Consider the following 16,946-nt stretch of genomic DNA (forward strand, 5'->3'; position numbering starts at 1 on the left):
TGGTTAACATTAATTTGACTGACTAACGACTCATGTGACTAATGTCTGACGTGACAAATGACAAATGACCTCTGATCGTTTCCCACGGGACACGATCAGAGGTCTCCTGAAATAAAGTCCTGTGTTTGTTTGAACCATCAACCTCGCCTCCCACTCGCCCTGTGTTGACTTTGTTGCTCTTCATACTAGGTAGTGGCACTATAATGTTTAATACGCAGGTGGGTTTACCTTGAAGTTAGTTGAAAGCCCGATGCATCGGTACCGGACGATGTGGGGAACTGTTCAACATTTGACGAGTTTGTTTAAAACCAGATTGTTCTTGTTCCTAAATATAATCTCTCTCTCACTTACTTTCAATTTACATTTTTAAAAAGGGAAGTCAGTTTCGATTTTTGTATGCAGTCACTCAGCCTCCTTGTTCTCAAGCCCTGAAGCCATGAGAACTCTTTGCCTCAATGTTGTCCACCCCTTGTGGAGCGCTGCTGTCTTTCATGAGGAACTAAGTGAGCTATCAGCTTCCCATGTGCTCACCGATCCTGCTTAACCCACTCATCTGCTTGTTAATGATGCCTGAGTAAACATAAACAGTGCTGTATAGTTTTATGATTGGAATCTGTCAAAACAGACTATTTTAAACCCTGGGGACTACAAATCAGTTTTTCCCATGTCTAAATGGCAACATGTCTGACTCACTTTCTACATAGATGTCTCTCCCATAGGTTGGCAGCTGAATCCCAAAAAATAGATGACCATAGTAAACTTACATTTAGATATGACATGGTTTCTTATCACAGGTCTGATCCTAGTTTTTGCTACAGATTTCAATAGGTCTGCAGGTCTGTTTGTGCTAAGAGAGCTATTTATTACTACTGGAAAAGCAGAAGAATTGATTCATTCTCTAGAAAGTATTCAGGAAGATAATCCTGTCAGAGTGTAATTCTTCTTCAGTTTCTGGCACATTTGGAGTGCCAGAAAAAAACCCAGTATCAGGTGAAACTTAAAAAAGGAGATTCTTAGGTTGTATTTGGAGTAATAAATCATTAATAATTGCATTTATTGTGTTTTTTTATTTGCTTGAAGCTCATTTTAATTATATCAGGTCTAGGTTTCAACAGTGATTTATACAGTACTTGCTTGAATTCAAATTACTACATTTTTGGGGAAATATTTACACATTTTGGCATGACGCAATTTCAGCTCTGGCCTGAAATATAACCAGGCGTTTTAAAGCAGTGAGTTCAACAAAACAAAACGTTTATCAGAATGTCACTCCCTCCTTTTGGGAACAAAGGCATCTTTCATTATATTTCTCGGAAGTGTGGTAGTAAAGGATGCTTCCATGCAACCCTCTGACAATGTTTTTGTTGGCAGCCCTTTCCTCAGCCGCATCTGCTTCCACTCTGTTTTTTACTCATCTTGGACATTTTTTTTAAGAGGCTTACTATTCACATGCTGCTTAGATCTTTAAAACAATTACTTTACTCTGAGGAGGAATTAGAAAATCAGGACAAATGGATCCCAATTTGTTTGTTAATCTAGAGCATGCAACGAGATACACATTCCTACCAATGGTGTCGCACTATTCCACTGATCAACAGTTGGCAGTAAGGAAGGGAAGAAGAAGACTGCCTGCAAGTAAACATGAACAATAAATTGTTTGAAACACTTTACAAAATTTACTCTGAAAATGTTTTAAGAGGAAGGAAATGCACTTGACGATGTTTGTTAGAGCTCAATGCATTACTGAATGTAAAAATAACTTTTGTTGAAAAGAAAAGTCCACATAGCACCACTTTTGATATTTTTCATTACTTGATTATGTGGCATCTGCGTTGTTTTATGTTTTCTAATTTTGTTTACATTTTTGATTGCAGTTTTAAAGACTCAATCATCATGTGTTTTCTATGTACACACAAATGGGAATAGGCATCTAATGAAGGAAAACAAAGTGACAATTGAAAGTCGGTGTTGCCTCTTTTATAACAGTGAAAAGATTCTGGGAATAGTCCTTGCCTGTTCTCCATTCATATAACCATGGGTTCCATTGTTGTATTTAGGAATAACTTAGACACAATTGGTTGTAAATAGTTGATATTTACACATAAAAATAAATACATCTTCAGGAATTGTATGCATATATATATTTTTATATGATAGACTCCAGAGGTTACATGCAAGACTACATCCAATGATGCATACTCAGCACTGTTAAAGTCCTTATTGATTTTTCTGCAACGTGATTGTTGACTTATTAGGGTTATGACACCAGACTGGCTAATCTGTGCCATAATGGACCGTTACCAATGCTGTTTTAAATTTAAATAGATCTCTGACTTTTTTAGATTCGTTTGTTTTTCCAATGCCCTTTTGTTAGTCACAAATTGGACATCAGACTCCTCATCAAGATGTTTTTTAGTTTTCAGCTTGGATTAGTGTGGGATATTTGTGGTAACAATAAGGACTTATAAAATGCTGAACATCTAGATAACAGTATTATTGTGTTGGTTAATACACATGCTTTTCTCTAATATGAAAAAGCATTAAAGAGTAAATATAATCACACTTAACGATTGCTACATTCAACTAAAGTATACATTTAGGACACTCAAACATTGCACACCAACACCAAATCCACCATCGCATCCATCTATGCCTCAGCTTGGTGTAAATTAGGTGAACCAATGTTTTCTTAAAGCATGTAATGAATAATAACTTGTGGTTGAAAGTGTTTACCCACACAATAAAAGAAAAGTGAAAAGTGCATATAATGTCAGATCCATCAATTGCAACCATTTCATATCTACCTGTCTAATAGCAGTGCTGCTATTTCCTTAAATTTCCTTTATGACTTTTAACTGAAATTTGGGCTCCATGGCTTGCAACCCAAAGCCAACCTTAAAATGATTCTCTTAAAGTGTCCCATGTTTTTCACTGGTTAATTAGCTCTTAAACTAGATCTGAACATTTTTTTAATGACTTAGCATGCTTACATACAACTTTGGTAACATCACATGGGAAAAATACCTTTCTCTGTAAAAACCACTGCTCTTGTCATTTTTTCAGATTCCTTTCTACTTGATTTTCCCATCATAACAACATGCAGTTTAGTGGTAACCGAGGAGCTCGACCACTGAGCAAACTAGCCAGCGCTATTCTTAAGAATGGCTCTCACAGGATTCATCGCAACCAAAAAGGGAGTTCTGTGAAAATCCAAAATTACTGACTATGTGAGTGTGAGAGAGTTGAAGAGACAAAAGAAGAGTTATGTGGTAACCATTACTCGTGCATTGATACTATAAGAGAGTCCACTCTGTTACAGGTTCCTATTTTATTAAAATGATATAATATTTGATTGTTGCTGGATAACATTTAATGAATTCATTGATTTAAAACAGCCAATTCTGTGACTGTCATTCTATTTAGAGTTCCCCAATGGTTTTCTCTCATAGACAGAACATGTTAAAGTTCATATCCTTTACAGGCACTCAAATAAAATCAGTGAGGCTTCTTCTTGGAAAATCACAAAGTACTTAAAAGTCACTCTGATGATTGTCAAAATAAGATGTTTATGTCTGCAGTGAAGGACTGGGTTATGTATTATTTCAAAAGGTCCGTATATTTAAGGTGAATCTTTTTGGGGCCAGGCTATTTTTGAACAAACTGCAAAATAATTTTCATTTCAGTCAAATTTGAATTTGTTTCATTCTGATTTAGTTTATAATGTTACCCCTTGTATAAGTTTGCGTTCTGTTGAAAACAATCATTGCGACAACCAAATCTCTTTGACATGAGAGCATAGTCGTTTCTGGGCATAGGTGAGTGTAATGCTGATGACATGACACGGGCCTGAAGTTGATACAGTTGAATCAAATTAATTATTCATATAATTGTTGGTAGATTTCTGTCCTGGGGCAACAAAATTACCAGCAACGGCCCTGCATTAGGGCTCTTTGTCATAAAGTCATCCATGACACAAAACTACAAAACTGTCCCGACGGGTCTGACAAAGATGCAACAACACTCTGTATAAGTCAGATAATGTTTTAATCTGATAATGTCACAAGCATATTTTGAGTAAGGTGAAGAACTGACATAACTGAATATATTGAGTTGTATTTTTTCGTAGAGAAACACATTGGTGTCTGTTTTGATTTGGATCTTGACCCGGTGTGTACATATGTTGTTTCTGTACTTTTTTTGGAGAATCAATCAAGTTTTTGATGCCATTTTTGACAAGTGAGGTCATTCTGGGAGACCCTCACTTCTTTAAGAGGAGAGGGAATAAATGTTGTCAGTGGAAGGTCCTCACTAGTATAGAAGTTCAAGAATGTGCGTGTATGGGAATGTGTGTGTTGGTCGGGGAGGTGGGGTTATTTCAAATTGCAGTCTTTCCCTGTAACTAAATTCAAATAGAAATTTGGAATAATAATTTTCTCGCCATGATATTTTGTAAAATAAAAGTCTTGGTTTCTTGAGCTGTACTTAAAAAAGGTAATTCATTAGAAATACTTAATTTATAAAAATGGTGTCTTGTTATTTTCATATTAACTAACTGTGATTTGAAACCTCCCCATCTCTTCAGAATCTGCTCTGGCTTAGTTGACCAGGAGCTCCTGGTACTGCTCAGAACGAAGGAAACGACCAAAGGAGTCTTTCTCCATCAGGGCGAAGATCCTCTTCTGGGCCAGGTCAAAGGTAGCAGGGGAGAGATCCACCAGGTTCCTCAGGGTCACGTCCTTGGTGAAGTGATCAATGTTCACCTGTGGTCAAAGAGATAAACACAAACTATATCAAGTCCTGTTTCCCCGGAGATTATTCTCTGGAGAAGACCTACGAGAGACCTGGTGTTTACAGCAACTGGTTTAAAGCAAATATACAAATATATGTGTTTCCCAAACTGCCAAATGATTCTGTTAATTTGTTACACTAACTATGGTAAATAAGATAAATGCAGAGCCGTACAAGGAACAACAGCTACTTAACATGCAGTGAAGTAGAAGTCAGGTCTCGACCCAACATGGAACTGCTTTAGAAAGTGTGTGTGTGTGTGTGTGTGTGTGTGTGTGTGTGTGTGTGTGTGTGTGTGTGTGTGTGTGTGTGTGTGTGTGTGTGTGTGTGTGTGTGTGTGTGTGTGTGTGTGTGTGTGTGTGTGTGTGTGTGTGTGTGTGTGTGTGTGTGTGTGTGTGTGTGTGTGTGTGTGTGTGTGTGTGTGTGCTGTTCACTGGCGTTAAGAGTCTCAGTACATTCTCTGTCTGTAACCTCATCTGTTTACACTCAAGCGCGCCTGTATTTCTCCTCCACACAGATGTTCATCTGATTAGATAAAGACTCCCAGTCCTTCAAATGTATGCAAATTGATATGCAGGCAGCTTTCTCTCCAACCTTTCCTTTACCTTTTTCCTTTTCCTTCTCTTTTATTTTGACTACACTGTTTGCTTATGAATCGCTTCTCAGGAAGTGTAATGTTGCCTAAATATAGGCTTTATTACTCATCATACCCTGTTGACAAAATCCTTTTACCATCATAATGAGGGCACCAGTAGCAGTTTCACTGACTCTCATACTAAAGCAAGGATCGGTAATATTCTTAAAATACATTTTTGTTATATTTGTTGAAATTACCTTAACAACCCAACAGCAGTTAATGGATTGATTGCTCTAAGGAAAAAGAAGGTAAAACAAATCTGGTATTTGTGGATGTCATTTGTTCATATGTTCATAATGATAATTTGGGGGGAGAGGCTTTGGAGGGAGACCTGAAGAAACCGGCTGTATGTGTTGCACACTTGGTGACTCTCTCGCTAGGCTTGCAAATTTTGGTGCTCGTGCTGCTAGCTACTTTCATTGGAAAAGAGTTGACACTGGGCTTGGTTTTTCCGAATGTATATATATTTTTTAATCTAGCATACTCTTGCTAGTTTCTCAAGGTTAATAACCCTAGCTTTAAAGATAGAGCTCATAATTGAAACGTGGGTACCCATCTTTTAAAGCTCACTACTTGATGAACTCTGTCTATTCCATGTGGTGTTGAGTGCATACAAATGGGTGAAGTCTCAGGAGTCACTGACCTCTCTGGGTCCCTCAGACTGGATGAAGTCTTCGTAGATCTTCTTGGCCTTGGCGGCCATTTTCACGGGGTTCTTGGTCTTCTTGAAGTCCTCGCAGGTCACCCAGAACTCAATGTTCTCATCACTGAACTCGGACTGCAGGAAGCTGCGGAAAGCGGCCAGACCATCTGATGGAGAAAGGAGAGATCGGGTGTAAGAGAGAGAGAGAGGTGTATTAACAGGCTCTATGATAGAATAACATGTGATTATTTAAGGCCCTTTTCCTAAACAAATTTTGAAGTAAATATGCTGGCAATTCTGAATAAGCCTTTAAGATTGCACTTTACCTTAAATGTTCCAATGACAATAAACCATAAAAGTTTCTGTAGCAGTTCAAACATGGCTCAGTTGAATGATGTCACATTCATGCAAACACCAGTACGAGGTTGTATGCAAAAAGACTCACATTAGGGTATATGTGTTATTTAATTATTAAAAAGTATATCCCAAAATATTGTGAATGAGCCAACTTTTTAATTGACAGAATGGTATATCAATCCACAAGAATGTGTTCTCAATCATGTTTCCCCCTTGTGGTGATGAATAACAACCACAGAAAACCAAATACACACAGTTATCATTAAAGTCAACTGCTATGATATTCATCTTTTTTAGTCCCACCTGTTTTACAGCAGTGACACTGCTGCCTTTGGCAAATAATTACATGAGTGTTGTGTCTCTTTCCATAATGAAACTGTCACATTTGGAATAAAATGGAACATTTACATGACGGACACCCATGCCCAAAAAGTCATTATTTTCATTGATTGATGAAGCCAGCTATGTTCCAGATTCCTTGTATAAAAGCTTTAATTACTTGATTTGCAGATTTGAGAGGTGAAGTAGTAAAAAATGAAAGTTAGGTACAATCAACATTTTAAATTGATGACATATACTACAGAGTTCTTTTGAGGGGATTTTCCATTTCCCATTTTGTAGTATTAGTTTTCCAAAATCTTTCTTGATGGATCAAGATCAGGAAAAAGGGAATGTTTTATAAAATAAGGATTGAAAAAATCCACAGACTTCTTTCAAACTTAACAAATAATTATATAAATAAAAGTACACACCAGACATACGAGAACTGTAATAAACAGTGTCCAAAATAGAAACACGACTTTAATTTGGATGATTGTGAAAGCACAGTGGTTATTGTTGTTCAACATAATGCCTGCGAAGGACCCATTGTCTGAACGAACATGTGCTGCAGATGATAAGCTTTCTGCTGTGGCCTCAGACTTGTATCTGCAATCTAAATGGCTACTTTGGTTCAAAATAGCTCCGAGTCGCAATCAAGCTGCATATTTTTTTTTTGATAGACCTTTAGCACAAGGACACATAAAAAGAGAAGCACACACTCAAAGGCACTAAAGCCAGTTTATGGCTGTTAGTGTATGAGAGCAGCAACAACCAGCAGCTATTGTAGCTTCAGTGTTTGTTTGTCATGCATTCATGGTATTTCACTTCCATGTCTGTTGAATTAATTAACTTCACTGACCCTCATAGGTTGATTTAGCTGCATGATCGTTCAAACTAAAGAAGTGATTAAAAACTGCACAGACAACATATTGAAAATTAGATTTATTTCTCTACCAGTGCTATTTTCTTCATCAGAGATGAGTCATACATTATTTATCTCCTGTTGCATAATATACGTTGAATTATGCAATGTTTCACTTTAAGGCAAAGGAGGGGGAGTAGTTCTATATTTGAGAGGAAATAACTCACAGAGAATCCCATGGGAATTAACAAGAGAGAAGCCATAAAGAATAATGTTAATGCAAACGCTCATGTAGATAAATAATCACGGCGCAGCATTTTGCAACAACCGTGCAATAAATCAACTGTGGTTGAATCATTTAGAGCTCTCCCTGGGGATTTTACCATAACACACATAACCTACACGGACGGACACACACACGGATGCATAATACACATTCAGGCAGGCATGTAAACAGAAGCAGAACATACATCTCTTTGCCCTACACTATGCAGAAGGAGCCACTTAGAAAGGTCTTTTGCCACCCATTGAACTCTGCAGAGGAAAAGCTGCTACCTTCACATGGAGTATATCAGCTGGGCAGTAACATCTGTAGGTGGATCTGTTTAGATGTGCAGGGGCGACTTAAGTGACTTATTAGCAGGCGCGTTTACACGTACTGCTAAATAACATCAACCATTAGAGTTAATCATCAGTCATGCTGGATCCCAGGCTCTGTGCACTTTGTGAAGTAAACAGAAAGATTTATTTCAATCAACACAGTTTAAACTATAGTCTACCTTAAGGTATGATTATGTTGCAGTTTTACAAAATACTTTTCACTTTTTTTTTTAGCAAAAATAAGTTTCTTGATGAATTTATCAAGTATCAGATTAAGACAGTTGCAAACAGCTGCAATGTCCAAATTGAAATCGGGTATTGTTTAAAAAATCTAGATCGTAGACTGCAACTAAAGTTAAGCTAAACTGTATTTTAAGTCAACTAAAACCACTGTGGGAGATAGTTATTATTTTTGCTTTGAGGGTTTCATTGAGATGCAATCATTTATCAAGAATATAGTTGCAAAAATCATGTGTGTCAAAAGACAACAATAAAGCTAAGGGGCCGGACACAAATCTATTGTTGTCAATGTATAGGCGCCGAAGCCGCTCAAAAATGAGAGCCGCGTCGTAGTGGTAGTTTCAGGCGACGGCCTAGCCCATTGCTAAACAATCTGCCCCACAGACAATACTTTAAAACACACTTAAGAAACAACGCCTGGAGAAGATCAGCTCGGACACCAGGACTTCTGGTGAGTAGGATATGAATGTAAGGCCTCGAAGAAGTGATTAGCGCGTCATGGTTGCTGAGCTACGTCAGGCACAACTTGCTTCCGTACCCTCCAAAATTGACAAAAGAGTATGCACCTAGGCCTAATAAGGTTGGGCATAAAGGTGTTTGTTTGAAATCTATCATTGATAGATTACAAATGGCATGTTACCCTTACATATTATTTATTAGTAATTTCTGGATTTTGTTGCCAATGTTGAGGTTTGAAAACTTGATTATGCATGCGACATTACTAAAAACCACATCATTATTATCTTCATTTAATTAAACTAACAAATGGTCACGTTTCTGTCTGACACACAATGTAAATACAAATGATTAACAAGCACACAAGCTATATTGTTGTTATGGAAACCAGACCTTGCCTGGTGTACCTGTTTCAACAGTCTACTAGACAGACACCAGACCTCTGTCGTATCTTTCATGCGACAGTGCTGTTGAAGTGATGAGGAAGGATGCTCCGCGGACACTGTTCTTGCTGGTATAATAAAGTTTATTACAAACAAGCAACACATGTCATGACGGACGTCTAGAGCGCCCGGAGGTCTCGAGTCGAATCTGTGAGTTCCCTACTTTTCGGGCTCTTATACCTCCTTATATATGGTACATGTTATTCACTTTTGGGCTGAGGTCAAGACCTTGTATGGGGCTCCGACATTCTACACCTTTGACCTTCAGCCCCTGATATCCTGCACATCTGCTTCTTATATAGGACAAAAACACTTGGGGCCTTCGCTGTATCGTGCAAGACCTGAAAATATACCACACCTCAAAGGCATGTTTGGGCCTTTTGGAATGGTTAAAGTTGAACTAAAGTTCCATCTGTTACATAATAAAGACTGCAGCTTTGGCTAGTATGAAATCATGGTGTTCTCATTGTTTGGTTGAGAAGACGTCAACAAAGTGAGGCTGCAGAGCAGCAAGTAATAGGCGACTTTAACATGTTTATTTTTGGATTTAAACAAGGACAAATCTTTTTGTGTGGAAATAAATGAGCATCCATCAGCTATGTGGAAAAAGCTGGTTTGAATAAATGGCACCATTATGGGAAGAAGAAAAAATATCTACCAAGCTATCTACCAAGCTACACATCAACATGAGACATTACATCTGCATTTGTTTGAGGCAATCACTTAAAGCCATGTTCTTTTAAATTAAGGAGTAGTTTTAAAAGGTTTTTAGAATAATATTACGTTTGCTGAAGAATATATAATAATAAAAAAAATTAAGCAAGTTCCTTGATATTGTCATACAGAAATGAAAGCCCCTTGATTGGTGTTTTGTGATTTGTGAAATTGGGCTATACAAATTGAATTTACCCTGTGCTCACATTGATTATGTTGTGGGAACATAAAACTGTTCATGCAGTCACATTATGGGGACCCAGATCTTATATTGGGACAAAAAGATGAGAGAGAAAGAGAGAGTGTAAGAGGGTAAACTTACAGCTGTTGTTCAGGACCCGGTCCAGACATTCACGCCACTGAGCAGCCTCCTCAGGAGTAGGCCTGCACACAAAATACCTCAGTTCAGTCTGTGATCTTCAGAAAAACATGTTCAAAGTATCCCAAACAGTTTACAAAAACGATCTTAAATACAATACTATTACTTTTATAAATTAGTCTTTATCATTATATTATAAACATCTTTTTTAAAGCAATACATTTGAGATTTTCCACTTTTCCCCAATACAAAAGATACAATACAAACAGCATCAGAAATCAGTCCCCCACACCCCCTCCAAAATGTGCATAATGGGCAAGAAAAAGAGGAAAAGAAATAAAGAAAAGAAAATATCCACAAGTACCACAGAGACGCTGCATGCATTATCCTGTTATATGTTATATTTCACTTCCATAATGTTGCAGTGCACTCAGACTTTTTGTTGTTTACCCAGACTTACTGAGTATTTATAGATCCTTACAGAAGCACCCACTATGGCCAGCGAACACCCATGACCACTAAAACTGAAAGATGCTGAGAACTCAACCATCTCCCAAAACCTAACCCCAGAGACATCCACAGGGATGATCCCAGACCTATCCCAAATGACCCAACCCCCCCCAGAGGAGCACAGTCCCAAAGCACAGTCACCCGCTCCAGGAACCAGACTGCATCCTTTGATATCTGCTTTGATTTCTCCTGAGAGATTGAAGTCTGGAACTCATCCACCGGGAATATACTTAGTTTGGTTCATACATCATGGGGAGCATTTAGACTTTCATCTTAAACTGAAAATAATCAAAACAGAAGTTGCAATTCTGAAACTGTGTGGCGTTTTCCAAAGCAGCTGAAATCTTTTTCCAAGTTGGAAAATTAGCTGGAAGGACCAATAACAAGCCAGTGAGTGATGCGTTCAACCAATCAGGTGTCTTAGTAAAAGAGCAGAACTGTCATCCATCATTTATTCTATAGACTTTTAAATACTATCTAAAGCAAATGCCTAATGAGCACTTTGCAAGGCTTGCGTGTACTTCAGCATAACCATGATGGGATAAAAGGTGGAACACATCCGCAGTAATCAAACACTCAGTCAAATCAAACAAAGAGACACAAATCTCTGTACATGGATGACAGCAAATGCTTTTAAAATGTCATCATTCAAAGATAAATGTGAGGACAATTATCAACAACAATGACTCTAAAGGGAACTAAGACAAAGCCTCATGACTTCTTGGGATTACTCTTGGATTAAACAAAGTGCTGCCTTTCTGAAAATAATCAGTTTTTTCAATTTAAAACCAAAACGGAAGATTTTTTGCCACACAATTGCCATTATATTTAAAGACAAAAACAAAGCAGAACAAAATAGCACATATCCCCCTTACACGATTCTATATAGGTGTTTGGTAGAAAAGGGAACAAAAAGGTTAAGTAATCCAACATTGTCTACATCATATAAATCATCTGTAGCCCATACTTTTGGAGGTGATACCTGATAAAATGAGGCTTTGTACAGCATCAAACAGTGACATCTAAGCCCAGTCAGTGTTTGGAGAGGTTTAAGGTGCTTTGATCTCCACATCTTGTACCTTCTCCGGGCTCTGCTCTGCAAATTTACCATAAATTAACTGGTTTACACTTCAGCAACCTTCCCCCACCTCTCCAGACATTAATCTATGAGGCCGAGGGGAAGAGAGAGAGACTCACTTCTGCTGCTTCTCCGGCTTCTTCTCAGTCTTCTCCGGATAGGGGATGATGAGGTCGATGGCATTTTCTGGCTTCTGCAGCAAAATGCCCAATTTTGACTTGATCTCCTTTGCCCTGGATGATAGAAAGCAGACGACTTATATGACAGAGTCTTTGTTTTAACTTCTTAGACATGGAAGTAATAATAATCTTGTCATGGTGTTTATCTAAGCTTTCATGATGATAACTCTGCTATATTATATTTATAGAAGACACTGAGATTAAATCTATATGTATGTTAGTTGGCTGATTAATTCAATTCAGAACTTAATTTGCTGCAAAAAGTCTTTCTTCACAAAAATAGGTTTCATGTCGTTTTTTGAATAAGAAGTCAGTATAAGCGAAAAAGTAGCTGTTACAGCTTGAAACCAAAACAAAATGGATATTTTGTTTTCTTAAATAATTGACCCTTTTTTTAATTGGTTAGATGGTTTTCTTTTGGGCATTTAGTCCCACAAGTCTCATATTCAGCATAACACAATTTATTAAGTAATGAAGTTAGTTTGCACATTTACTATAATTGAATAACAAACAAAACATGAACTCCAGCACATTTTAAAACCCATAATAACCCCCATGTTGTGATGTGTTATATTTTGATCACGTTAAAATAGTTTTTCAACAAACCTCTCTGACCTCCCCTCAGGTTTGACAGTGCAAGCAACACAATAAATGTATCTGACGCTCTTGAATAATCTGCACCATCTATTGTAGAATATATTTAAAACATATAAACAAGCTAAAACACTGTTTTGGAGCTTCTCTTCAATTCAAAAAGTCTGTTGGAAAAAAATATTTTCACAAAACAGCAATTCCTTTCAGAAAGTAGAAAGTTGACAAAAATAAACTCAAAGCCTTTACGTTCTTTCAGATGGAAACTCTTGACCCGAGAATGACAGCATGGGTTTTAAATTATTATCATAGTAAATCAGCCACTCTCAAATTGTTTGAAAAGTGGTAAAACTTTATCCGATCCAACCACTTTAAAAAACATGACATGTAAAGGTAAAGTGATGACGCAGGTCTCACCTTTCCAGGCAGCTTTGGGGCAAAGCAGCTAATCCTTTACACATTTTCTGGTTGTTTCTGATGCAGCTCTTGAGAGTGAATTCAGTTGTCTGTTTAAGCCGCTGTGAGTCTCAGAGTCCTTTTTGCTTTCTGACTCTGTGTTTCAGCTCATGGGGAGTTTTATACAGACACCCTTTTTTGCTTTGGGCCAACAGCTAAGCCAATCAGACTGGAATGTGTAGAGAGCTGAGGAAGGGCGGGTTTTCAGAATGGTCTGTTTGCTTTGAGGTTTCAATTAACCGACAGATCCAGGAACAGTGTGCAGGATGCAGAGATGACTGTGAACTTTCATTGATATTATGATGTAAAGTTGTTTATGAAAGATTGTAATGCTATCAATTACAATTTGTATCACATGCTGTGAGTTAGTTTTGGTTATGAAATGTCTTAATGGATTTAGCCTTTTATCATCTGCTCAATTTCTACAGAAATAACATTAAGTTGCATCCGATATACATTGTCAACACATATGCTGCATCTACAAAAACACACATTCAATAATCATACATTACTGTTTAAAATCAACTTTGTATTGCACATTTAGTTCTTATTTTAACTTTAGTTTCAGCACTCTCCTTATTTTGAGCTAGTCAAAAAGGCTCCAACATATGTGGGTTGATTTTATTAGCAAATTATTGTTTCCCCAGTGTTAAATAACTGGATGTGTCCAGGCAAAATTAAAATAGCATTTAAAAATACCATAGCTGTTCTAGAAGATACTCATACAGGCATTTTGTGTCTTGCCACTTCTATGTCTGGGTAAGATTTGACAACAAGACAGCGTGGTTAAAATAAGATTTCTTTTTTAGATGCTGCTTTCGATTTTGGGACCCAATACCAAAGCAAGACTTTTCCTGATACAGTGCCTGACTTTTTTTTTTACTACTATTCTTTTAACAATAGAATGCAAACATCTCAGATGTTAAGAATTGTCTGAACACAAGCAGGAAGAAAAGTTTATTTTTATTCTAATCACAAAATCCAGACTATAGCAGCCGACATGCGGAATGCTACTTTAGTAATATCAGAACAAGGTCTTTACAGTTAAAGTGGCTTAATGGAGAGCAAGGTAGTTCTCCAATCAGAGGATCGGTGGTTCGATACCCGGCTTCTGCAGTCGATGTGTCCTTGGGCAAGACACTTAACCCCAAGTTGCTCCCGAAGGCTTGCCATCGGTGTGAACTGGATGTTGCATGAATGTTAGTTAGAGTCTGATGGTGGCACCTTGCATGGTAGCCTGTCATCAGTGTGTGAATGGGTGAATGATATGTAATATACTACTGATTTGGATAAAAGCGTCTGCTAAAATGACTTTAATGTAATCTAATTTCCTTTTACTGCAGCTTGAGTGTTTTTATCCTTGACATTTTGTATTGTTCCTTTGAAAAAACTGGATGATTGCCTTCTGGCAAGTACTTCAAACAACATTTACGTATCTGTACAGAAGGCTGCCTCTTAGGGAGACATCTATTATTATTAAACATTATGATGACAAAAACATCACCAGCCCTCAAGCTTTCCATTGACAAAGTAAGAGTTTGTCAACACTGTCTTTTCACTCAGAAAAGTTATATATTTTTCAATCAAATTTCAAAGCCTTAGCAGTAATTTAACATAGCCTCCAAACACCCTGAAGTGTTAAAAAAAGAAGTCCTTGTCTTTCTGTTATTTCTGTTATTCTGAAGATGAGGCTCTCCCAATCATTTACCTTATTCTCACTCGAGGCAAAGGCTTCACAGCTAAGCTCGCCATCTTTCTGTAAAACATTTAATCTTTCACTGACCCTACATACTTGTATAATGTATATTGAATTTCATCATCCAAATACTGCTTTATTTAATGCGGAGACAGGTTTAGTCTGACTAATGGCCAAGCACATAGGCGTAATGTAATGTTGACTAATGCTATGTGACGATTAATCAAGTAAAACAAGCAAACCAGAGTGCACTCATTGCTTTTCATCAGGACTGCTCAGATTAATGTTCAGCCCATTCCTTGGTAGTGTAATACCGGCTGGAGAAATGTCTATTTATCACTTTTATCTTTGGGAGAAAATGTCATTAAACAACAAAGTCATAACAGTTTCTATGATGGCTAGAACTGTAATCTGTAGCAGAAGTATAAACCAAATTTAAAAAAGCAATACAATGTTTTTATCACATTTCCTATGCTCAAGAAATAAATACTTTTTACTTTCTTGCAGGTAGAAAATTTAATTTGGCATTTCTACAACAACAAATTCAGATACCACAGGTGCTTCCTTCCTGCAGATGTCACACTTTACAATTATCACTGCTCCCCATAGATCGCACACACTGAAACTGATGCTCATGATAAATAAATAAATATTTTCTATGTCCACTTTTGTGAATTCAATTGTTTACTTATATCCTTGTTCAGCCTTTTTACTGTTAATGATTTAAAGTCCCCACTGGCATTTTTTAGCTGATGCTTCTTGTTATAGGGGCGGCTGTGGCGTAGTGGAGAGCAAGGTAGTTCTCCAATCAGAGGGTTGGTGGTTCGATACCCGGCTTCGGCAGTCGATGTGTCCTTGGGCAAGACACTTAAACCCAAGTTGCTCCCGAAGGCTTGCCATCGGTGTGGACTGGATGTTGCATGAATGTTAGTTAGAGTCTGATGGTGGCACCTTGCATGGTAGCCTGTCATCAGTGTGTGAATGGGTGAATGATATGTAATATACTACTGACTGTAAGTCGCTTTGGATAAAAGTGTCTGCTAAATGACTGTAATGTATTGCACTATCCCCTTTGCTGCTGTAATACTGCCAATTTAACTGTCGTCGGACTAATAAAGGACAATCTTTTCTTAAACATCACTGCAGCCCCGTCCCTCTAGCTGCCTAACCAGAGACTTACTAAACTCCTCCCTAGTCTTCAGGTGCTACTTGTGGCGGGTACTTACGCACTAAAACCCGTAGGCTTAGTAAAGCCACCATTCACTGGCAACCCACCTGCAGCCTCGGAAGTGCCCCCGAGACAACTGTTCCAACCACTTTGGTCACCACACTAATCAAACCCCCCAACGATCTCCAAAGGGAATCTTATATTAATCCACATGAGTCCTATTAGTCCCGGTAGCTGCCGCAAGGAATACTGGGATGACATTATCTACTTTCCTTTTTTAAAGGATGGTTCAGTCTATCCTATGTTAAAATGAATAAGAAAGAAAGCATTGAAGCACTTTCCATAGCATTTAGAGAAATCGACCAGCTCTTATCATGGCTGCCATATTGATAAGTTGGTCATTTCAAATAGTCTTTCAACTGCATTCCCGTTCTGAGAGAATCACTGAATCACATTATGTTATTTCACTAGCTAATGTTATGTTACAAGTGTACTTAATTTAAGACAAACCATGTTTTTTCTAACCCTAACTTAGTATTTAGTTCCCTACAACATTAACCGCACACAAACCTTCAAAAAAAGAAAGATACTACACAAAGAGCCTGTTCTGTCAGACCAAATATTATGAAAAGGGATGTGATCACTCTGGAAATATTGTGGTCTTGGTTGAATATTGAGAAAGTCAACAATGACTGGCAAAGCATGAGACCGGACAAAGACTTTTTGTTTTTGATGCAGATCAAAAACAGATTCCCTATAAATCTCTTGTCTAGACTGATGGAAGCAGCACAATCAGAGAGGACCCAAATGCAGAGTCAGAGACTGGCAGGTTCAAAGACTATACTTTTAATGAAGCAGCAGTCTTACGGGTTCCAAAACGGCAGGCAT

The 16,946-nt window shown here is 37.7% G+C and overlaps 1 protein-coding gene across 1 annotated transcript; it reads right to left on the reverse strand.

Annotated features, from left to right (window-relative positions):
- Positions 1–2,126: 2,126 nt before the first annotated feature.
- Positions 2,127–13,275, reverse strand: rgs5a (regulator of G protein signaling 5a). Its single transcript, XM_054602897.1, has 5 exons — positions 13,156–13,275; positions 12,088–12,201; positions 10,384–10,445; positions 6,069–6,235; positions 2,127–4,760 (listed from the first exon to the last, which is right to left on the reverse strand). The coding sequence occupies exons 1-5, from the start codon at positions 13,197–13,199 to the stop codon at positions 4,596–4,598; spliced, it is 552 nt and encodes a 183-aa protein (XP_054458872.1). The 5' UTR covers positions 13,200–13,275; the 3' UTR covers positions 2,127–4,595.
- Positions 13,276–16,946: the final 3,671 nt, after the last annotated feature.

Source organism: Anoplopoma fimbria, chromosome 8 (genome assembly GCF_027596085.1).
Source record: "Anoplopoma fimbria isolate UVic2021 breed Golden Eagle Sablefish chromosome 8, Afim_UVic_2022, whole genome shotgun sequence".
Lineage (NCBI taxonomy): Eukaryota > Metazoa > Chordata > Actinopteri > Perciformes > Anoplopomatidae > Anoplopoma > Anoplopoma fimbria.

Excerpts from the sequence above, each read along its gene's own strand:
- rgs5a (XM_054602897.1), bottom strand. The coding sequence starts at position 13,199 with ATGTGTAAAGGATTAGCTGCTTTGCCCCAAAGCTGCCTGGAAAG. Across the intron at positions 10,446-12,087 it reads AAGCCGGAGAAGCAGCAGAA|GCCTACTCCTGAGGAGGCTG; the intron begins GTGAGTCTCTCT and ends TTTTGTGTGCAG. Across the intron at positions 4,761-6,068 it reads AGTCTGAGGGACCCAGAGAG|GTGAACATTGATCACTTCAC; the intron begins GTCAGTGACTCC and ends CTTTGACCACAG.